Source organism: Cavia porcellus, unplaced genomic scaffold (genome assembly GCF_034190915.1).
Source record: "Cavia porcellus strain 051 isolate PalLab524CR breed Dunkin Hartley unplaced genomic scaffold, mCavPor4.1 scaffold_16, whole genome shotgun sequence".
In the NCBI taxonomy this organism is placed as follows: Eukaryota; Metazoa; Chordata; class Mammalia; order Rodentia; family Caviidae; genus Cavia; species Cavia porcellus.
Window position 1 is genome coordinate 24,790,837 of NW_026947499.1, and position 24,372 is coordinate 24,815,208.

Here is a 24,372-nt window from a genome sequence, read left to right on the forward strand (position 1 = left end):
AGAGTCAGGCTGGTAAGAGAGGTTAAAAGTGATTCCAGATTCAATGGGTGCTTGGTGAAGCCTGTTCTAAAAAAGGGGTAAAGTGCCAGTGATGTAGCTTAGAGGCAGAGCATTTGCTTAGCACTTGATAAGCCCTGGGTTCATTCCTTAGCATCGAAGAGAAAAAGAGGTGGTGCAGACAAGTTTATTTTGAACATAGTAAAAAGAGTGATTCCCAATTTTACAGAGGCTTAAACTAGTGCTTTTAGAGCTGAGCAGCTTTTTTTGAGTTACCATATCTGTAAGAGACCCAAACTTCTAATTAGATTTCAGCATTCTGAATTTTTAAACAATAAATCCCTAGTTCTGATCCCAGAAAATCTCAAAGGCTTTTTCCTCCTAACAGCTTTGTTGTTTTCTTCCCTATCTCAAGGAACCATCATGTCAACAGAATCAAGCAAAAAACGGAAACCCAAAGTGATCCGCAGTGATGGAACTCCAACTGAAGGAAAGCGAAATCGATCAGACACTGAGCAGGTGAGTCAGCCAGAACTGCCATGCTACCATGAGATTGCAGTTCATGACCAGACACCTGCCACTGGGTTTGCAGCAGTTCAGGGTTGCATCTAACAGGAGGGAACCTCTGTTTGACCAGCTGACTAGAATTCCTGTGATTCCGTGCAACCTGTCTGCATTAGGCTTAACCACAGTATTCCAAGCCTGTACTATACATGATTAGGTCCTGCATAGTTCAGTGTGCTGTCTCCATTTTTCCTGATAGGCAGAAGGCAGAGGCTGTGTCTGCAGCACAGCACTGGAGCTTCAGAGATTTTGTGTCTTAGGGGCTGCTGCTAAGAGGATGTCTAGTCACTTTTCTCATTGCTGACACAAAATAACTAACACCCAGAATTAAAGGGGGAAACGTTTCTTTAGCTCATAGTTTGTAGAGGATTCAGTCCATAATTATCTGGCTATAGAGCAGGGTGGCATGGCAGAGGGGCAACCATTCACAGCCACAGAAGACAAAAAAAGCAACAAAAGAGAGAGACTTAACAGCTGCTTTTATATTGTATCCAGTCTATAGGGTTTAGGGCAGTGAAAATCAATCATGGGATTGATCCAGCAGTCACCCACTTTAATTCCAGCATTGTACTACAAGTGAATCACACTACATTCAGCCACCTCTAAAGAAAACTGACTGCATGAGATTTTGGGGGAATATCCAGACACAAACCGTAACAGATGGTACCCAAACCCATATGACATATGCTGTGGCCTGAGAGCTGTCATAGTCAGCAAATTCTTCTCTTCCTTTTGACATATTCTCAACTGAATATGTCAAGCTAATTCATAACATAGCTGTTTTGGTTGGCTAGTTGTGTCTTTGTTCTTTTGTTTTCTGGTTCTGGAGGTTGGGGAGCCAGGGGTGCTACATCTCCAGCCCTACCTACTTACTTATACTTTTTTTTTGGTTTTTTGAGACTGGGTCTCACTATATATATAGCTCAGACTGCCCTTGAACTCACTGTGTAACCTAGGCTGGCTTTGAACTCATGATGGTCCTCCTGCCTCAGCCTTCCAAGTGCTGAGATTACAGTAATGTGCCGCCATGTTCAGTTTATTTATACTTATTTCTGTAGTCCTGGGGATTGAATCCAGAGCACTATGCCAGCTAGGCAAGCACTCTACTGCCAAACCACACCCCTAGCATTTATTTTTTATTTTGAAACAGGGTCTAAGCTGCCCAGTCTGGCCTCCAACTTGTGATCCTCCTGCCTCAGCTTCCTGAGTAGCTGGGATTATTGGTATGCATTATCATGCCTCACTTGTTTGGTTTCTTAAAGGTAGAATAGGAAATCTCATGATCTTCAACTTGAATTAAAAGAATAATGGGTTAGAGATGTTGGTAGTGGAAAGGGGAGGTTTAGCAAGTGAGAGGCCCTGGGTTTAAGCCCAGCATTAAAAACAAAACACACTACAAAAAATAATGCTCTTAGGAGTTGGGTTTTTAACTTACGGACAAAGAAAGATGTATAAGTAAATACAAAATATGAAACTTCCTTTGCAACCCAGCACTCATCATTCATTATCAGTTTTGCTACAATAAAAAATACTATGTAAAGAAAGAAGAGAAAACAGAAAAAAATAGTACCCTTAAATTTAGGAAATTAAGGTTAATGAAGAGCCTTACCCTTTTTGAGCATTGATTATGACACTTTTAAGTCCCATGCTTTGTTTACTACAGAGGCTGGGAGCAGTTAAGATATTTTAATTTCTACTAAAGCTAGAGTTAACATCTAAATTCCCATCAGTAGGAATTTGGTATGTAAGTTCTCATTTATCTCTACTGTGGGCTATCATGCAGCCATTTTGATAGAGATCTATATTTGTTTGAGTGACAAATTGTCCTGAACACCATAGATAATATCCCGTGTAGCTTAAAAATAAAATGCAATATTCATCCACAGTATTCACAATAGAGTTGTGGAATTACAGGCAAGTTTTCATTTCCTTTTTGCTATTCCTATGTTCTGAATCTTTGACAATCATGCATCATGTTGTAATTAGAAAAAAAGGTTTCTAATTTGGAAATAAGCAAAACACTTGATTTGAGGACCAGTTCCTTTAGCCACTTCAGCCCAAAGGGGATCTTTGCCCTTTACCCAGGACCTCTTGCCTTGACTCCACAGGAAGGTAGATACTACAGTGAAGAGGCTGAGGTGGACCTGCGGGACCCTGGCAGAGACTATGAGTTGTACAAGTACACATGCCAGGAGCTACAGAGGCTAATGGCTGAGATCCAAGACCTGAAGAGCAGAGGCGGCAAGGATGCGGTAAGGAGTGAAGCCAGGCATCTCTGCATCTTGGGGGTCTGCACAGACAGGGCTTCATTTGTACCTGCCAGGCCCCTTCCTGATCTTGGTTGTCTGTCCTCACCACGATAAGATGGTTGGAGCTTGAAGCCTCTTGAGTCCTGCCTATTGATTAGAACTTCTTGTCACCAGCCCACTATCTATTATAGTAATGAAAATACAGGTTATTAACTTTTTCTTTAACTAAATTTGATCGTTCTTTGAGTTATTAAGTGCCAGGTATTTCTTTAGCTGTTGAGAAATAATGTAAATTCCCTTGGTATTAGAAATGTGGATATGTGGAAGTATGTCGTTGTGGTGGGTTAAATAATAGTCAACTTGTAACACCCAGCTGAACTGAAACAGCATGGTGCTGGGTGCAGAAGATCCAGCTGAGGATTGTCAGCGGCATAAAAAAAGAAAACAGGAGAAGATGGTGTGCTGTTAATTCTCCTGGAGAAGCTTGTCGAGCTGGCTTTCCTGATGTGAACTCAGCTGTTCTCATCAGAGGAGGTCAGGATCTTGCTGTTGCTCAGGATGGCTGCAGTCCTTTTGAGGGGAGCTTTGGTCCTTGCTTCCTGGCTCCAGGGCAGATCCCTCACCTGCTGGCACAGCTTCTTCATCCTACTGGTGCAGACTCTCTAGCTTCCACCACTGACCCCTTGGGCCTTCCTAGTACAGCTCCTTGGTACAGACTTGCATGAGACATTGTCTTGGGCTTTGAGCCTCCAGTTACACTTGTGGAAGACATTGCCTTTAGCTCTTAAGTTTTTAGCTGCACTTGTGCAGGACACTGCCGTGGGATTCAGGCCCTCACCTGGATTCTTTGGGTCTCTAGTGTGTGGACAGATTTCCTGCACTCTTTTGTATCTGACTCTTTGGGTGAATATTATAAATAATTCTATAGATTATGTGTCCTGTATTAAATTGTTTCCATTGCAAACCCTGACTACAACAGCCATGAAGACCAAAGATGAAATTATCATTAATATTAAATGGATAAGCCAGGCTTTAGGGACAGAAAAACTAATCAGTTACTACATTTAAAAACTAGATGGGAGCCAGGCATGGTGGCTTATGCCTGTAATCCCAGCATTTGGGAGGCTGAGGCAGGAGGATCACTAGGAGTTCAAGAGCAGCCTAGGCTACAAGCCAGCTCAAGGCCAATCTGAACTGCACAGAGAGACCCTGATTCAAAAAGACAAAAACAAAAAAACAAAACTAAAACTAGATGGAAGCTGGGTATAGTAGCACAGACCTACAATCTCAGCACTCGGGAGGCTGAGGCAGGAGAATAATTGCAAGTTTGAGACCAGCCTGGGCTATGAAGTGTACTCAAAGCTGGCCTGAACTACATAGTGAGACCCTGTCTCAAAGAGACAAAAAAAAAAAAAAAAAAAAAAAAAAAAGAATAAAAAACTAGATGGATAAGGTTCTTTTTAAAATTCTGTATTTTCTTTTTTTTTTTTTTTTTTTTTTTTTGTCTTTTTCCTTTTTATCGGTACCAGGGATCGAACCCACGACTGCCTGCTTACAAGGCAGGCGCTTATGCCGCTGAGCTAAATCCCCACCCCCCCCCCTTTTTTTTTTAAATTCTGTATTTTCAATAGTAAAACTGTCTCAAAAAGATTTAAAAATTTTTTTTCAGTAACCTTTTTTATGTTAGCCAATATCATTAAGATTTTTACAGTGTATCTTTTATTGTAGCCAAACTTTATAATTTTTTGTCATTTAAATTATTAAAACTCTTGAGTTTCTTTGTGTGTATTTGTTTGAGACAGAGACTCACTATGTAGTTTGTTCAGGCTGGCCTTTAACTCCCTGTGTAGCCCAGCCTAGTCTCTCTCAGTGATCCTCCTACCTCAGTCTCTTGAGTGCTGAGGCGCCACCAGGCCCAGTTTTAATGCAGTTTATAAAGCCACATTTTATAGCTTGATGTTGCCATTGTGAGGGTCTCCATAGGATCTGTAGGGACAGATACTAGTATGTTGTCTGCATTTGTTCCATTTTCTAGTTCTATCATTCCAACCCAAGTAGAATTGCTTTGTGTGTATGTGTGTGTGTGTGTGTGTGTGTGGTCTGGGAACCTTAAGCATTTTCTTTATATTTCCATCGATCTTTCTCTTTCTCTCATGACTTTTCCCATGGCTCAGAGCTGCCTTGAGTGTCTGTTTTTGGCCTTGGAGAAGGTGGGTCAGCAGTAAGGAGTGCCTGTTATGAGTCGACTTTACCATGTTCTCTGCCTGTAGGCAATTGAAATTGAAGAACGGAGGATCCAGAGCTGTGTGCATTTCATGACTCTAAAGAAACTTAACCGATTAGCTCACATCAGGTTGAAGAAAGGAAGAGATCAGACCCATGAGGTATGAGTTAAGAAGTTTAATTAACCCCTTTGTCCTCTTTCCCTGTTCATTGATTTTGCTGACACACTCTCTCTCTCTGACTTGCACCTACCCATTTGACTTTGTCTTCCTTTCAGGCCAAGCAAAAAGTAGATGCCTATCATCTGCAGCTCCAGAACTTGCTGTATGAGGTGATGCATCTGCAGAAGGAGATCACCAAGTGTCTGGAGTTCAAGTGAGTTTGGGAGGACTCTGGCACACTGGTCTGTGGCAATTGCTTTTTCCTATATATCTCAGTGTGAGTCAGTCTCTGAAAAGAAATCTAGTGAACTGAAATCTAGTGAACTGGGTGGACTGCAAGATCCAAGAGAAGGGTGAATAAATCTCTTTGAGCAGGCAAATCATAAGCAATATTTTTTGGCTGCACAAAGAATGAGAGGCCTCTCTGACCTTTTTGAGTTTTGGGTTCTAAATTTGGTTAAGAAGTGATTTTCTGTACCTTGCAGGGGCCTTTTCATTACCAGTTTGATTCCTGGGCATATTGTACAGAAGCAGCTCACTTCCAATCAGATCCTTTCAATCTTTTGATTTAGTTTTTCTCTGTAAAAATCCTAGTACTGCGGTTCATTTTTACAAATGGATCTTATTCTTAGGAACTGGAAAAACTTGCTCCTTAGCTACCTTCAGGTGAACAAACTGCACTTCATTAGTATTCTTAAAAGGTGAGGCTTTGAAAACACCAGTCTAGAGTTGGGAGATAAAAGAGTAAACTGGAAGAGAAGAACAAGAGTTCTTATAGTCAGACCTGTTTGGGGACACTTTTAAGAAGAGAGGCTTTAAGGGGCCGGGGATTTAGCTCAGCAGCTTGAGTGCCTGCCTGGCAAGCCTGAGGTTGTGAGTTCAATCCCTGGTACCAAAAAAAAAAGGGGCGGGGGGGCTGGGGATTTAGCTCAGCAGCATAAGCACCTGCCTTGCAAGCAGGCAATCATGAGTTCGATGCCCGGTACCAATAAAAAAAAAAAAAAAAAAAAAAGAAAAAGAGAGACTTTGTTTGTAACATACTTGGCTAAACAGGACTATGTTAAACATCGGGTCCAGGATACTTTGAGTAATTATGTTGCTTATTTTTGAAAGGTGTCTTTATCTGCTCCACAAAGTTGTCACATAAATATTTAAATGCTAATAAAGGTGAAATTTGCATCACATTTCTACCTGAATTAATAGTATTGAACTACTGTATTGTCAGTTTCTTGGTTTTAACAACATATTATGTTTAGATGTCATCCTTGGGGAGCCTGGGTAAAGAATACCTGAAGGAAATAAACTCTCAGCAGTGTTTTTTAAAATTTATTAGTCTTGGGGCTGGGGATTTAGCTCAGTGGCATAAGCGCCTGCCTTGCAAGCAGGCAGTCGTGAGTTCGATTCCCGGTACCGATAAAAAGGAAAAAGACCAAAAAAAAAAAAGTATTAGTCTTTTCATATATAATATTTGTTATTATATATAATATATATGATATATATAATATATATGTCATATGTATTATATATGTCATAATATAACATTAATGAGATATAGTGATATTTTGATTCATGTATATATTGGGTAGTTATCAACTTGGTAATTAGCATATCCATCAGCTTAAACTTTTATCACTTCTCTCATGAGTACATTAAAATTCCTCTTTTCTAATTTTTTTGAGATATGTAATACATTATCATTACTGTATTCACTCCACTGTGCCATAAAATACCAGAATATATTCCTCCTGTCAATAATATGATACATATTAACCACTCTCTCACTCTTCTTTCCTTAGTACTATTTTTGAAACTTCTATGAGACTTTGGTGGTATTAAAAGTTAAAAAGGCATAAAGAATGCCATGCCCAAGTTTGTCATCATTGTTTAAGTGGAAACTGACAGATCTAGAACTCTAGAACTCAGGGCCTGTGGGCTTGTGGGTGGAGGAATCATGAGCATTGGAATCACACAAATTAGGTTCACATCCCAGTTTTGCCATTCAAGTTGTGTAACCTTGACAAATTGCTTACTAATTGAAACTACCTTCTCATTTGAAAAATGGAGCTAAAAATCCCCACCTCCTGAGGTTGTTAATAAGAATTAAATGAAGTAAGAGAACATATAATAAATGCTTATTAGTATATAGTAGCTCATGTCTATGACTTTAACACTTAGCTGTGTTAACACAAGAAAGAGGATTACAGTATTCTGTAGGTATCTCAGTATACATGCAACAATTTTTTTTTTACATCTAGTTTTATCAAGTTGGATCTCTTCCCTTACTCTTTATTTTTTTGGTACTGAGGATTGAACTCACAACCTTGGGCTTTCCAAGAAGCACTTAAGCCACTGAGGTAAATCCCCAGCTCTTCCTTTATTCTTGTGCTTATACAATTAATATTTTGAACTTAGGTTTATTCTTGTTAAATGACATGTCTTGAATGCAACCTGATAATCTAGACCTGGGCCATTATGATTTTATTTTAGTCTTTTTAGGTTATTAGCTTTCCTTCTTAGCTGGGAAACATTTGTATATTTGATAAGCATCATTTTTAGGTCTCTTATTTATTCATGGATAAAAAAGTTAGACAGAGGGGCTGGGGATTTAGCTCAGCAGCATAAGCGCCTGTCTTGCAAGCAGGCAGTCGTGAGTTCAATCCCTGGTACTGATAAAAAGACCAAAAGAAAAAAAAGAAAAAAAGACAGAATGGATGAGGATCAGTTGGCATGTCACCAGTGACCACTCATCACACTGAAACATCTAGTGAGCATCTCTGGAGATTGGATTCCAGGATCTTGAATAGTTACAGACCAGGGCTGAGTGGGCCTAGATGGAAGAACGTCATACCCATGTAAAGTCTCCTGTGAATGACAGCTTGACATCTCATTATTTCCTTTAGGTCAAAGCATGAAGAAATTGATCTGGTCAGCTTAGAAGAGTTTTACAAGGAGGCTCCAACAGACATCAGCAAGGCTGAAGTCACCATGGGAGACCCTCATCAACAGACCCTGGCACGGCTGGACTGGGAGCTGGAGCAGCGAAAAAGGTATTCTCCCTTCCAAAACCTAATCACAGAGTAATGGCATTCTGTGATGACCTAGGGTCAAATAGCAAAGCACTGGGCCAAGGATTTAGCTCAGTGGCATAAGCGCCTGCTTTGCAAGTGCGCAGTCATGAGTTCGATCCCCAGTACCAAAAAATAGAAAAAAGAAAATATCAGTGTGCTGAGGCTGGGCATATAGCTCAGTGACACAGTGCCTGCTTGGCAAGTGCGAGGTCGTGAGTTCTATCCCTGGTACCAAAAAAAAAATTTCAGTGTGTTGCTTAGCATGTGTAAAACTGAGGATTCAATCTCTAGCAAAAAGAAGAAAGGAATAGGGGCTGGGGATTTAGCTCAGCGGCATAAGTGCCTGCCTTGCAAGCAGGCAGTCGTGAGTTCAATCCCTGGTACCGATAAAAACAAAAAAGACCAAAAAAAAAAAGAAGAAGAAGAAGAAAAGGAATGAAGGAGGGAAAAAAGAGGGAAGAAGGAAGGAAAGAAAGGGGGAGAGACAGGCTTTAGTTTCTTTCTTTGAGGATAAGATCTAGTGTTGTTACAGAGAATAAAGTGATAATGCCTGTAACTACCCCAAAGACCTTCCCATGTAGTAAGTGCTGACAGACATTAGCAGTTAATCAGCTACCATTATAGGTGGAGTCAAACAATGCACATGTATGTTGAGGGATCCTTGCAAGTGTGGCATGACAGTACTTTGTCCTTTCCCTTAGATTGGCAGAGAAGTACCGAGAGTGCCTGTCCAACAAGGAAAAAATCCTCAAAGAGATTGAGGTGAAGAAGGAGTACCTGAGCAGCCTTCAGCCTCGGCTCAATAGCATCATGCAGGTGAGGCCTGCCAGGCTTTTGTTTTGTCTTCACCACTTTACCAGAAGAAGCTAGAAGTCTCTGCCTTTAGCCTTTGGTAGGTCTTAAACTTTAACCAGGGTACATTATGAGGGTGGTTTTGTCTGCAGTCCTGCCCAGCTAATACAACAAGCTTAAGTCCTGAGGTAAAGCATTAGCCAGATCTTCTCAGGACCACATACACAAATGTACCTGGATGTTTTCTTTTCATTCAGAGCCATCTTTGGGTAACATACTTTCTCAGACTGTTCATCATACCCGGAACCCTGCATTGTTCCCACCACCAGGCCTGTAGTTTCCAGGCACTTTTTTTTTTTTTTGGCAGTTCTGGGGAATCAAACTGAGAGTCTCATGCATGCTGAGCAAGTTCTGTACTACTAGCCCAAGTCTTCTTGTAAATGTCTGTTAGGGTCCCTTGAAGACACCTTAGGGCCAGACTGCTCGGTAGATCTGCACCTTCCAAAAGGAGCTTGACTCATATTTGAAAGCCAGTAAGTATCTTAAGAGGGAAAGTTCTCAATTTATTTATAAAATAGAATGTCTCTCTATATAGGTGACCTGATTTTTGTTTGCATTGTGAAGCCAAATTTGTTCTCAGTGTTTACAGTTCTGTGAAGCAGGATAAATGGCTAACATGGAGGAACTTTGTAAAAGGACCCTAGAGAAATTATTAATTCTGTTTTCTGGGACTTGGCAAGATCTGCATCTTCAAGTCTAAGCCTACAATTAGAGTTGTTAGCAAAATATATTCTATTATGAAGCATAGGACTTCATAACAGAAGAAATAGAAAACAGAAACTAAAAGTTTTGGTTGTGTTCAACACTCCATATCCTCTGTATAGTTTAGTTGTATTTTGTTAAACGGAAACTAAAAATGCCCTTAAGTAGAATACAGGTTAAACGTATGTTTATGTAGCACAGCCTTATAACTCTGAGGGAAGTGTGGAATAGCATACTACTGATAGAATAAATGGATAGAAAGATTTATTGTACGGTATTTTTTTTATGTCTTTTTGAGACAGGGTCTCACTATGCAGTTCAGGCTGGTCTTGGGCTCACTTTGTAGCCTAGGCTGGTCTCGAACTCACCATGATCCTCCTGCCTCAGCCTCCCGAGTGATGGGATTACAGGCATGAGCCACCACGCCCAGCTTTATTGTACAGTATTTTAAAGTGCAATGTGTAGAACACAGCTCGATTTGTTTTGTATGTCTTGGTTTACAAAGTATCTGTGTGGATACATATGTGTGAATTTTGTGTGTTCTTACAACAGTATATATTCACGCCAAACCAATAATTTACCTTTAGAAGCTTCAACCTGGGAGATTTTGCTACATATAAACTGTGTACAGTTTTCTGATACAACATATATGTTACTTGGGGAAAGGACATGATCATGCATGCCTGTAGTCCAGCTACTTGGGAGGCTGAGGTAATATGATTACATGAGTGAGGAGTTTGAGACCAGCCTAGATAACATAGTGAAAACCCCATCTCAAAAAAAAAAAAAAAAAAAAAAAAGCATGGTGGTAAACACCTGTAATTCCAGCAGTCAGGATGCTGAGCAGAAGGATTGCTGGGAGTTCAAGGCCAGCCTGAAGTGCATAGTGTCTCAAAAAAGACAAAATTTTTTTTTGTAATTTTACAGGGCTAGGGTTGTAGCTTAGTGGTAGGCTGCATAAGGCTGGGACCAAAAAAATAGTTTTACATGCAAAAAACTATTCAGAAGACTCATAAGTATATAGCTGAATAAATATTCACTGCGTGAACATATGTATATAACCACGGAAAATGAAGAGAAAGAACATTATCAAGTTTTTAGAAACTCCTTTACCTTTCTAGACAGTGTCTCCTCCTATCTTCAGTAACCTTATAAAATCATGGGTTTTGCCTTTTCTTTTCAACTTTATGCAAATAGAATTGCATCTGTGCTTTTTTGTCTGGCTTCTTTTACTGAGTGATGTGTTTGTGAAACTTATCTGTGCTACTGTATCAGCTCATTTATTTCATTGACATTTAGTGTTTGATTTCAAATATTTTTAGTTTGGGATATTATAAATAATAATGCCATGAGTCTATGTTCTTAACTGCGTGTATATACATATTTTTGTTGACTGTATACCCATTAATAACATTACTGGGTCATACAGAGTTTGCTGTGTATATAACTAATTATCTTTGGTAAAAACTGAAACTATTTCTAAAGTGGTTGTATTGATTTATGACAAGTCCCACTGGTACCATATGAAAGTTGTGATTGTTCCATATCCTTCACAAAAAAGACAAAAATTGATGTCAGTTTTTTTAATTTTAGCTGTTTAGGGGCCCATGTGATTATGGCTTTGATTTTCATTTTCCTGGGGACAGTGATGTTTTGTATAACACATTTTTTTCTTAACTGTTGGTTTGTGTAGTGGTGAGGAATCAAACCCAGAGCCTTATACATACTAAGGAAATATTCTACCACTGAAGTACATCCTCAGCCCTTTGATACATTCATTTTCTTTCCCCCAGTACTAGAGGTTGAACCCAGTGTCCCTACCCTATTTTTTTGAGATAAAGTCTTGGTAAATTGTGGAGATTGGGCTCAGATTTGCATACCTGCCTCAAACTCACTGAGTACTGGGATTATAGGTGTGTGCCACCAAGCCTGGGCCATGTTCTCTTGATAAAATTAGAAATGGTACACAGTGTATTAACTATTGTTAATCTCCTATTATTTTGTTACGAATTTTTTAAATAAAAGAAATGGTTTATTTACTTATTTTGAGATAAATTTATTTTGTATAATTCAAGATAGTAATGAACTTGCTCTGTAGCCCAAGCTGGCCTTGGACTCATGGCCAGCCTCAGCCCCCCAAGTACTAGGATTACAGGTGTGCACCACCGTGCCTGGCTTGAAATGGTATCTTTTTATAATTTCATTGTCTTACTCTTTGTTGCTGGTATAAAGAAATGTAGTTAGCTAACCTCATACCTGTAATACCATCTACCTGGGAGGCAGAGGTAGAAGGATCACAATTTGGGGCCAGGCAACTTACAGAGACTGTCTCAACATTTTTTAAAAAGAAGAGTAGGATAAGAATATAGCTCAATGCTCCCTTGGATTCAATTTCTAATATGGGGTGGGGGTGCTACAATTTTTTTATGTATGCGTTTTCCTTTTGCCTATCTATACATTGTTAGTTTACATATTACCACCTTTGCAAATAAAAAACAGTCACAAAGCAACCACATACACCTTTGTAGATGGGCTAAAAGGAAAAGCCAAGGCTTCAGTGACACTTTGTTGTAGAGTGAGTGCTTAGCATTTCTGAAGTATCCTAAGTTCAATCTCCAGCACCAAAGGGAAAAAAAAAAAAGAGAAAAGGAAAAGTGAAACCCCTCTTATTGTTTCATACAGGCTTCCCTCCCAGTGCAGGAGTACCTGTTCATGCCATTTGACCAGGCTCACAAACAGTATGAAACAGCTAGACACCTGCCACCTCCCCTCTACGTGCTCTTTGTGCAGGCTACCGCCTATGGGCAGGCATGTGGTGAGTATGGGGGCTAGAGGAGGAGGAGGGCTGTAGGAGTACCACCAGTGTCCTGCAGAGTCATGTGGAAGCCCTGCCTGCGCAAAAGAGCTCCCTAGCCCACCCAGAAGTCTTCAGGTGATAGTCCTCCCCTCTGCTTTGCCCAGCATGGCTGCTTTGACCAGCTGGCCTGAATCTAGACTAACTAACTGATGGGCATTTCAGAATGGATGGTTTAGATGCTTTCATGAATCTGGATGGCTTTTGGGTGTAGTGCTCAGGTAGCCTGTCTGCGCTTCTAAATGCTCATGCCATCAGGGCATACTTGGCAGGTGGTTTGGAGCCTTTTGTTGTGCTTTGTGTGGGGGTGGAGGGGAGCTTGTTGAGCACAGGGCCTAACCAGCTCTCTCAGGCATTCTCTGCATTCTGAAACAGGCTGCATGTCATTATACTAAATTACAAGGTAAGAGGCTTTGTCCTTACTCTGTCTAAGGGCAGCCTGTGACTCTGCTAAAGTTTTGAGAAGCTTTGCTTTTGCTCTAATGCAGCTTTCACCCAGCACCTAATCTTTCCCCTCACTGCCATCCCACCCCATGCATCAGATAGACATGTATTATACCAGTGCATACCTTCCCTCCCAGCCACAGGCGCCAACACATTACTGTCTCTCTTCTTATGTCTTCCTGGTCCTTTTTGTCTTCTCCCTCCCCATTGTTCTCCCTCCCACGTTCATCATCAGCTCATATGAAATCTTCCTCCCAGCCCCCTAGACAGGGTGAGTAATTTTCTTTTCTTTTGTGTTTAAAATTCAGATGATTTCCACTCCCATTTCCTTACAGAGTTCAAGACTAAACAAGTGAAAACATCTGTGTGAAAATGGGGATATGGCCCAATGGTAGATCTTGCTCAGCATGCATGAGGCCCTACGATCAATTTTCAGCATCATCACCACACACACACACACACACACACACACACACACACACACAACTTTCAGCATCATCACCACACACACACACACACACACACACACACACAATTTTCAGCATCATCACCACACACACACACACACACACACACACACCCAGTAGTTGAAGAGGAGTAACCAGTTTGTTTGGAGTAGGGTGTGATGGTTTGGTTTTGGTTGCCAGAAATAAAGTAGTTGGCTACCTGGGGAGATCTGCCATTCCTTTTTAGTATGGTAGTTGCAGTTGCAGTTTTCTGTGACTGTACAGAATGGAAGAAGGAGGGGATGGAGATATAGCACCACAAAAAAAGGGGAGAAAGAGGACCTGAGTACTAGGCCTGCAGAGTACAACAAAGAGGGACTCAGGAAGACATGAGACCAGGTATATGAAACAGGCCATTCCCTCAGTCCTTGAGAGGCTAAGTTCAGGTGGGATAGACCTGATCTTCAGTGTGTGCCTAACTGCTTCCTAGCTATGGTTTATAACTTCTCTTGAGACTTAAATTTCTCATCTCTAAATGCCATAATAATAGTTGCCTATGTCTTCCTGTAAGGTTGTTGTGAAGATTAAAAATGAATATCTTTTTAGTATTGAGGGTTGAACCAAGGGCCTCATACATGTTAAGCAACTACTCTACCACTGAGATTCATCTCCAACCTAAAAACTAATTTTTAAAAAATATTTTAATAAAAATGATTAACAGTATTTTAAGTCCCCATTTCTCATAGATGTGAAAGCAGAGGCTTAGAGCAGTGATACTTTTCTATGTCATGTTACTAGGAATTAGAAAGACAGGAACTCAGGTTTGGGACTGGACTGCAAGTTCCTGCCTGTTCCTGCTTGTAGTTAAATGAGACGGTGCTATCCTGGTGCTTGATGTCCTGCAGAATAGAGAATAAACACGTAGAGAGCTGTTGTTCTTGGGATGTGGACAGGTGTGGGGTTTTTGGTGAGAACTTTTAGGACAATTGGCAGAAGAGTTTCATGGAACTTAATGTAGGCACTGAGTTTAAATTTCTGTGCTTTGGTATGCATCTAAAAGAGAGGTATTTGCTCGTAGTCCTGGGGTACTTTGTCTAGAATCTGTCCTGTGGGCTCTTTGGACTCAATAAATGATGGGAAAAGATTTAAGTTTCTTACCTTGTACCTCTCCATGTGGAGAAAGGATCTTTGTCCTCCACCCTGAGTCAGTGGGCAGAAGCAGGAGAACACAGCCCTTGTGCTGGCTTGCTTGCATCTCTTAGCACCCTTTCCCAGCAGCTTTCCCATGGAGCCTTTTCTTGTCCTCAGATAAGACCTTGTCTGTGGCCATCGAAGGCAGTGTGGATGAAGCCAAGGCTCTGTTCAAGCCTCCTGATGATTCCCAAGGTAAAGGGGAGGTTGGGATGCCTCCCCCAGGAAGAAGAAGACACATTCTATATAGCAAGAAGCGTGACCCTAATGTCAGTGTTGTGGGATAGCCAGAGAAGCACTCATTTCCTGCAGTTATAGAGTGCTGCCTTTGGATTTCATCCCTGTCACTTACCAGCTCGCAGACTATGGGAAAGGTCTTTAGATAATAATATCTCATATAGAATTAATGCATGGATTAAATGAGGTAATGATTGAAAGGCTCTTAGCATCATAGCAATCCTAATTAATCAAGTAGTTATTGGTGTGATTTATACTACTGTTAACCACCACCCCCCGCCAACAAGGGACTTGTACTTCACAGAAATGATGTTAAAAAGCCTCTTAAAAAACAGGGGTGGTGGGATATAGGTCATCCTTTTTTTGTTTTTTTTTTTTTTAGGTCATCCTTTTTTATCACTATGTTTTCATATATAAGAAGCAGCAACTTCTTTATTCTAAAGGAGCCTATATATAAAAGACAGTCTAGGCATCTCAGTTCCTGTGGGTAAGGGGTGTGGTGCTTCAGGGAGAATTAAGAGCACTCTGATTTCTTGTGTCCTTTTCTGTGTGGCTGCAGATGATGAGAGTGACTCAGATGCTGAGGAGGAGCAGACCACGGTGAGTGTGATTTCCCCTGGCAGGGGGAGGGGAGGCTAGCTCATTTGCAGGTGCAGGTGTTATTCCTAGAAGCAGAAGGAAGACTGCTAGGAGGACTGCTGAAGAAATGGCTGCTGGGAAGGGAACTGGCAGCCTGGGTAGCTGAGGCAGCAGGACCCAGGCAACAACTTGGAGGCCCAGGCTGAGAGGGAAGGAAAGGGGGCGACTCATGTAAACAGTGCTTATGGGCTTAACTATTTTGTCCAGAAGCGACGGCGACCCACACTAGGAGTTCAGTTGGATGACAAGCGCAAGGAGATGCTGAAGAGACACCCTCTGTCCGTCATGGTTGACCTGAAATGCAAAGGTCTGGTTGCACTTGCCTCATTGTGGGTGATCGAACAGCATCTAGTTTGGCCAGCCTTAGTCCAGAGGGTTCCTGCAAGTCAGAGCCCTCTTTGCCCCTAAAATTATTTTGATTTATTTTCTTTCTTTCTTTTGGTACCAGGAATTGAATTCAGGACTTTTCACTTGCTGGGCACATTTTGATTTTCTATTTCTGTTTTTCTTCCTTTTGGCATGGAATATTTAATTTGATTTGGGGGGGTGGTACTGGGGATCAAACTCACGACTTCATGCTTACCAGGCAGGTGCTTGTGCCACTGAGCTGTGTCCCTCACCCTTAATTTTATTTTTTTAAAGCTATAACCTTAACAACATAGCAGAACTCCAGACACATAAGGGAAGCTCACTTCATGAATTTGACACATTGGATACACAGAACAAATTTCAAGTATATTTAGGTTTTAAGTAATACAACCAACATGTTTAATAAATATAAGTATGAACTAGCTAGGCATGATGGTGATGCCTATAATCCCAATACTGTGGGATGATAGGGGCAAGATGATCTCACATTTGAGCCCATCGTGGGCAACTTAGAAACTCAGGCCCAGCCTTACAGTGAAAAAGTTTTGACAGGCCTGAGGATATAGTTCAGCAGAGAACTTTTGAAACCGGTTTTGTGTGAAAAAGTAGCACATAATAAAGTGTTCTGGCAATATTAGTTAATAGTTGAAATTTAAGTTTTCTTCTCACCCATGTTTTCAAATGCCAGTCCTTGGACAGCCTTTGTTACAAATGTGTATTTTTTAGAAATAATTTGTATTTGTAGAAGCTTTTGCATAAGTTTATATTTATCATTTATCTTCTCCTTTGGTTTTTATGCGGAGAACATGCTATACATACTGATCTTTTGGTGTGTGCCTGTGAGTGTGTGTGTGAGTAAGTGTGTGTGTGTGTGTGTGTGTGTGTGTGTGTGTGTGATGCTGAGGACTGGACTGAGTTACATATGCTAGGCAGTTGCTCTACTGCTGAGCTATACTCTAGCCTGCCCAGATACTAGTTATCCTACTCCCCCTCGTGTTAGCACCTTAATTAACCACAGCACAATGATCAAAGCTGGTAATTTTTTCTTTTTGAGAGAGGGTTTTGCTGTGCAGTTCAGGCTGACCTTAGACTCACTTTGTAGCCCAGGCTGGCCTCAAACATTGAGCCTCCTGCCTTAGCTTCCTGAGTGCTGGGATTACAGGCTTGTATCATCATGCCTGGCATCAAGCTAGTATTTTATTGGATTAACTAATAGATTAATCTATAAAATTATTCAAAGTTTCCTCGTTCATCTAATGTTCTTTTTCTGTTTCAGAATGCAAGGCAGGATCTCATAGTGCATTTAGTTGTCATGCTTCATGTTGTCTTCTAGCCAATCTTGCCTTTGCATTCATGACCTTGATTAGACAGTTTGGGGATCTTTGGGAAGAGTAGCACATAGTATCCCATCATTTCAGGAGCATATGGTATCTCCATGTTTTTGATGGTGTTAATTTTCATTGCTGAGCTCCCTTTCAAATACTGCATTTGTTAGAAGCATAGTCAACATGTCTAGCACCCATATATAGGCATAGAAATAAAGCTCCATTTGTTGGAGAAAAAGAGGACTAAAGAATTTGCAAACTTTGCTCCCCCCCCCCCTTAACATTATATTGCTACCACGTTTTTGTTTTTATAATAAAAGATTGTAGAAGGGCTGGGGATTTAGCTCAGCGGCATAAGCACCTGCCTTGCAAGCAGGCAGTCGTGAGTTCAATCCCCAGTACCGATAAAAAGGAAAAAGACAAAAAAAAAATGTCCAATAAAAGATTGTAGAAGCCTCTCTAAATTTTCTTTCTATAGTACTGTTAACTGTGCTTTACCTGTTTGACTCATAAATGAGCCCTCCTTTTCTTGCCCTCCTTAGATGATAGCGTGCTTCACCTGACTTTCTACTACCTCATGAACCTCAACATCCTGACTGTGAAAGCCAAAGTGACAACTGCCACGGAGCTGATCACCCCCATCAGTGCAGGGTATGGGAAAGGTGCTCTGGGGACCAGATATGGAAGTTGTGATGAGAGCCTGGGGAGCTGCTCTGTATTCCTCTGTCTGGTTTTAAGGAAGTCCACTACCTCATTGACTTCTGTTGTTTCCTCTTGGCGTAGGAATTCTGACACATTACTGGAATTTAGAAAGCACTCTCTGACTTGTGAAATTCTTTCACTACACTGCTGATGATAAAGTTACTACAGTGTATTTCCAAACTGAGTGGATGGGGCAATGCCACCAGCGTTTTGCAACCAGTGAAGCATATAGAAATGTAAAGATGAGATTTGGCAGATATGATCAGCATAGTGAGAAGAGGGCTGTGCAGTGCCCTGAGGAGGAGGTTTTGTAAAGGGTGAACAGAGGCATAGTTCCAGTAGCCTCAGCATCCCTGTGAAGCTCTTGACATTGTCAGTCTTGTGCTACAGCCAGAGGTGGGAAGGAGAGAGGACCAAGAGGGCCTGGGGGCAAACTAACTTACACTTCTGAGACTACATCCTAGGTTCAGCACTTTTGGTCTGGCCCTGATCTAATCACCCTGTCAGCTGGAGAAAGACGATTGAGGCTCAGATCTAGTGCCTGCTAAAGCTCTTCCCTTCTTCCCCTTCTGCCTGAGGGAAGGCTGTCTCCTGAGTTTTAGATCCTATACTTGGAGTCCACATGACTGTCAGCCTTAGCAACCTGTGCATGAAAGAGTTGTTGGACTCTTAAAAGCCACTCTTTATGAAACTGATCTAGTTTCCAGCAGAGGGAGCCCAGGGCTGGCCTCTGAACACAGCAGTGACCATATATCTAGGGCTCCTTCTCGAACACGATTAGACTTGTTTTTATTGTTTTTATTTTGTTTTTGAGATAGGGTCTCCATATGTAGTTTAAGCTGGCCTCAAAGTCACTAGGTACCCAGGCTAGTTTGGAACTCATGATGATCTTTCTGCCACCAATGCCACAAGTGCCACCAATGCCCAGCAAGATGAAACTTCTTATAATGAGCATCTGCTTGCTTATATCTAAAATGCTTGACATGCTAAGAATAGGGCTGCAGACTGACTATATTACATACTGTACTTCAGTTTCTTGCTAAGCTATGTGTTGCTATAGGCCTCAAAGTCTGCTTTGTGGTCATTAATTGTAATATTCTTCCCAAGGGTGCTCGTAAAGAGGCAGATTATATGCTTAGCATAGAAGGGTACTTAGTAAATGACAGCTGGTTTATTATCATTTATTCTTTTTGTGGTTGTTGTGGGGATTGAATCCAAGGTCTCACATAAACTTGGCATAAACTGTACCACTGAGCTACATCACCAACCCTATTAAACTATTTTTTTTTTATTTAAAGAAAAGGAAACAAAAAAATACATGGAGATAAAAAAGGGTAGAAATAGGACAAAATTACAGAAAAACAAACGGTAAGAAGTTGCTGGTTGATAAGTTACATATTGTCATCTTAGAAATAGCTGTTCAGGTTACAAAATTAAAGTATTTAAAATGACATTCAAAAAGTGACATTGCCAACAGTTCTGCTCAATGATCGAACAAAAACTCAGTACTATGGTTATCAGTCCTACACACTTGTTTTACATCTCAAAGAGGGTAAAATTAAACATATCAAAACAGAACAAAACAGTTAAAAAGACAATTTAAAGAAATACAGATTTCAAAGCAAGTCCACTGGAGATCTTCACTGTCTATCTGTCTCTAGTTTCTTACAAATAGTTGTCCCCATCTTCACCTATTTTATATACTTATTGCTTATTATAGAACTAATCAAATCATTACAGGATGATGAAGGCTTTTTAAGTCTTCAAGATCCAACATTAGGGAAGACAATAATAAATACTATCGCATCTCTCATTCTCTTCGTGGTAGCTGTCCCCATCTCTGAAATTGAACTCGAGACCAGACCAATGTTATTCTAATCAGTAAACAATAGTATTGCTAGAATTTATATCATAATGCTACAAAATTAGCATTGGGTTTCTTAGCGTCTCTTCTTCAGAGTATCTGTTCATTACATCTTGCATTATATAATCTGTTCCCGTAAATAATTTTTTTTAAAAAACTCATGTGTGAATTTCTACATATATATCTATCCTCTCTGTATTATAGAGAAAAACAAGTCGTAACAAGACAGCAAACAAATTCCTAGAAAAACATGCAATGGATAAGACATATAAGACCACAATATAGGTGATCTTCCGTAGTTACTATGTTTTCTCTTGTTATTTTCAGTAGATTTGTCCACAACATCGGCTTAATATAGTTAAACATAGTATTACCTATTTTTATAAAAATACAACTTTGAAAGCATTGTAGGATTTGAGAGCTGTTAATAATTAATACCAGTATAGATATCGTTTACATCTTGTCATCTTCAGAGTAGTTGCCTCTACTTTTAGGGTTGATACTAACAAGCATACCAAATTGAAATAAAATCAGCCAAGGCCAGCCCATGGTCTTATGAATCGGATTCAGTTAAGATCAGTCATAGTAAGACAATGTAAATAATACAGGATTTCAGTTTAAGTTAATAGGAAAGTTAAGGATAGTTACCATGGTATAACCTGCTATTTTTGGGTCAGATGTCTGTGCCCTCAAATCTGACATGAGTGGACAGACCAGAACAAATTAAATTCAAACTAAATATGGCGATAAGACTGCTATGTCTTTTAAATCTTGATACACTATTAACAATGACCTCTGCCTTTTTTTATAGTGTTTCAGAGCGGTCTATACTAAAGACTATAGCTTACCGTCTCTGCCTCACGTCTGCTACTTCATTTTTCTGCTATAATTTGTCCACCTTATTCCCTCATTCCACTGTCTGCCCCGTTCATTGAGGCCTCTCTGCCACTGTTGCTGGAATCGTGGTATCCCTTCCTCTCTTTCTCTGGAATGTCCTTCAGCACTCTCTGTAGGATTGGATTGGTGGCCACGAACTCCCACAGTTTCTCCTTGTCTTGGAAGCATCTTATTTCTCCATTAATTTTGAGACAGAGTTTTGATGGGTATATGAGTCTTGGTTGCATATTATTTTCTTTCAGGACTTGGAATATTTCTCCCCATTTCCTTCTTGACTTAAGAGTTTGTGTTGATAGGTCTGTTGTTATTTTGGTAATTTTCCCATTGTAGGTAATCTGCTTCTTTTCTCTGGATGCTTTTAATATTCTGTTCTTTTGGTGGATTTCTGGAATCTTGATTATTATATGTCTAGGCGTAGATCTGTTTTGGTTGTAGGTAGCTGGTGTTCTGTATGCCTCTTGTATTAGGATATCATTTCTTTTTGCTATACATGGGAAATTTTGCTTTAATATATCTGTGAATATTCTTTGTATTTCATTTTTGGTTGCTCCTGCTTCCTCACTCACATTCTTTATTCTTAAGCTATGTATCTTTTTGTCATCTTCTAGCCTTTGAATTGTTTCTATCTGGTTCCTTGTTATTTTTAAGAGATTTTTTCTTTCACGATCATATGTCATAAATCTCTCTTCAAGTTTCAGAAGGCTGGCTTTAGTTTCTGTCTGGATATTTTGCCAGTGTTCAATAGAGTTTTTAGTTTCCTGGTAAATCTCTTTGGATCTGTTTCATGTATTCTAAGTTATGTTTAAATTCTTCTTCAGAAGTTTCTCTTTCTTTTCTGATTTCCTCAGTTCTTCCATCTGTGTTCTCTTGGGCGGGGCTTGTCATTTCTTTAGTTAACCTCTTTATATCTTGCCTCACTTGGATCAGGAGTACAGCTTTAAATTCATCTATGAGGTCATGGAGGTATTTTTTAATTTCAGCTGATGCTGTGTCCAGTATTGGATGGTTACTGTGTTTGTTCTCTTCATTGTTTACTTCTCCTGGGCTTATTTTCTCATGTTGGGCAGCTGGAGATTTTTTTTTTTATTTTTATCTCTTGTCATGTTTCTGGTTTCTTTCAGACTGGAGTGTACTCGGGGTCTCTGGCCCTCTCCATATTGCTTAGGGCCTTTCAGAAGCGTGCTGACTTGAGTTTTTGCTGTCCTCCCCAATTTGCTGTTATCTGGGGTAGGCTGGGATGCAGGGACGGTGCAGGCTAGCCTCCAGCCACTGTGCCAGTCAATCCGTAAACTAGGCCGTACTTTCTGGATGTCACAGAATTGCGACTATTTTGTATCTGCTTATTGGGCCCCAAGCAGAGGCTTGGTTCAGCCCCAGCAGATCCTGCCAGTTCTCTCTGTGCCAGAATAAGCTGACTAATGTCACCGTGGCACAGGGTTCTGCCCAAATCCCAGCTGTTCTCTTCGAGACCTCTCTGTGCCTAGAGCACCAGGACAGCGGGTCTGCCCAATTCCAAGATGTCTTCCACTAGTTATCTGTATGACCCTGAAGCCAACACGGCGTCAGGCTCTGCCCAATTTCAAGATGTCCTCCACCAGACCTCTCTACAGGGGCGACTTGGTGATGTCACCAAGCCGCAGGTACTGCCCAACTCTAAGATGTCTTTCGCCAGACTCTCTGTGTTATTGATGTCCCTGTGGTGGCAGGCTCTGCCCAGTTCCAAGATGTTCTCTGGCCAACCCTAGCAGCCGTGGGACCCAGTCCCCAGTACTCACCAGGGCTCGGTGCAGGTCCTCCTCTTGAGTCTACTGCACACCACGCTTGTTGCTGTCACTGCGCTCCCGGCACAGTTTGGAATGGTCAGAAAACTGCACAGCGTTCGGCTTCGGAACTCCAGAGCCTTTCACAATCTCCTCTGGTGCAGTGAGGCAGTCCTGGCTGCTTCTCGGGGTCCCAGGTCTCAATTTCCAGCAGTCACCAAAAGCCAACACTGCTTTTCCTGTTGGGTCCACTGGTCAGTTTGCTGCATTAAAGGCGTGGGATTTGCAGCCTCCCATTATCAGCCTTCTTTAAAGCACGACTTTAAATCTTCCAGCCACGCTGCCTTGGTTAATAAGAATCATTATCCAGGGGGCTGGGGATTTAGCTCAGTGGCATAAGTGCCTGCCTTGCAAGCAGACAGTCATGAGTTCGATCCCCAGTACCGGTAAAAAGGAAAAAGACAAAAAAAAAAAAGATCATTATCCATTTGTCTGGCCCTCTCCATGTTGTCATATTCTTAGCATTTAATATGATTTCTCCCGAGAGACTCTCCACCCAATCCCCTAACAAGCCGCCATTTTCCTGAGGTCCTGGACTTCCATACTTAATGACAGCACTTTCAGACCCAGCCGATTCTGAAAGCCACACTTGCCAGGTCTGGCTTTTTACCATGAAGGGTAGAGCCCTACCTCCTTCTTGGATTGTGCATAAACTTCTCAGGATGTCTATGTCAAGCTCATTCCATGTCCATTTCTGTTCCTTGTGGCTGTCTCTCAGTCCCTATAGAAGGATGACTTGGAACCCTCAACTCTTAAACTATTTTTAATCATTTTTCATTTTTACTTTTCTAGGGTTTTTCTAAAGTTTAATCTCTTTCATGCCTTTTATAACAAATACTTGTCTAATAAAATTATTTCTTGTTTTGGTGTTACGTATTTATGCTTTTAAAGTAGTGGGCTTTGAGCCAGGTGTGGTGGCTCACACCTGTAATCCCAACACTTGGGAGGCTGAGGTGGGAGGATCGTTGTGAGTTTGAGACCAGCCTGGGCTACAAAGTGAGCTCAAGGCCAGCCTGAACTGCATAGTGAGACCCCGTCTCAAAAAAGACCCAAAAAAAAAAAGTAGTGGGCTTTGAACCTAGGGCCTTACTTATGTTAAGCGAGCTGAGCTAGATCCTCAGATGTTTTTAATTTTACTTTGACATAAAGTCGCTGGAAGTTGTTTAGACTGACTTCAACCTTGCAATCCTCTTGCCTGATCCTCCTGAGTAGCTAGTGTTACAAGGTTGTTCCACCACACCCAGCTTCATTTTTATTTTTCAGTGTTGTGGGCAGAATTTAAGGACTTGCTTAGTACTGAGCCATACTTTAGCCCCAGATTCAAATTTTTATCAAGAAGATTTGAGTCTTCCATCAAGTTCTGTTGATTAAATGTCTTTGTCATATGCAGTTCTTGCTGTGCTGTTTTGATTGATTGAGTATATTAGTAATAGTTAATAAACACTGACTAAAAGACTGAAAAACTTTATTTTCTCCATGTGAGACAGCGAAGGGGGAAGTAATCTATGGGGGCAAGGAAACTGAGACAGAACAGGAAGAGCTAAACTGCCACTGTCCTGTGTTAAGTTCCCAAAGGCATGCTGGGGTAAAGTATCTCTGTGACTCAGCTTCACAGCTAGAGTTGCTTCTGATGCTATCCTTAGAAAGATGGAGAACCCCTGTTGGTTCAGAAAAAGGGCCATGTCATCCTTTGTTAAAATTACTGCATTATCCTCCACACCGTCTCTCTTCTGCTTGTCACATTTAATTACACGCTGTGCCTTAATCA

General features: G+C 40.9%; 1 protein-coding gene across 5 annotated transcripts in view; it reads left to right on the forward strand.

Annotated features, from left to right (window-relative positions):
* Positions 1–24,372, forward strand: part of Thoc5 (THO complex subunit 5) — a 37,397-nt gene that overhangs the window by 1,876 nt on the left and 11,149 nt on the right. Inside the window, exons 2-14 of one of the 5 annotated variants that reach the window (XM_063225979.1) lie at positions 413–516; positions 1,712–1,784; positions 2,670–2,813; positions 5,081–5,194; positions 5,311–5,408; positions 8,095–8,241; positions 8,964–9,078; positions 12,499–12,631; positions 13,350–13,385; positions 14,869–14,946; positions 15,548–15,588; positions 15,835–15,934; positions 17,864–17,972. In XM_063225979.1, the coding sequence (XP_063082049.1) occupies positions 2,769–2,813; positions 5,081–5,194; positions 5,311–5,408; positions 8,095–8,241; positions 8,964–9,078; positions 12,499–12,631; positions 13,350–13,385; positions 14,869–14,946; positions 15,548–15,588; positions 15,835–15,934; positions 17,864–17,972 (1,016 nt within the window). In that variant the 5' untranslated portion in view covers positions 413–516; positions 1,712–1,784; positions 2,670–2,768. The remainder of the gene's footprint in view (positions 1–412; positions 517–1,711; positions 1,785–2,669; positions 2,814–5,080; positions 5,195–5,310; positions 5,409–8,094; positions 8,242–8,963; positions 9,079–12,498; positions 12,632–13,349; positions 13,386–14,868; positions 14,947–15,547; positions 15,589–15,834; positions 15,935–17,863; positions 17,973–24,372) is intronic. The other 4 variants (XM_005007276.4, XM_013142055.3, XM_023560795.2 and 1 more) reach the window with 4 other exon arrangements.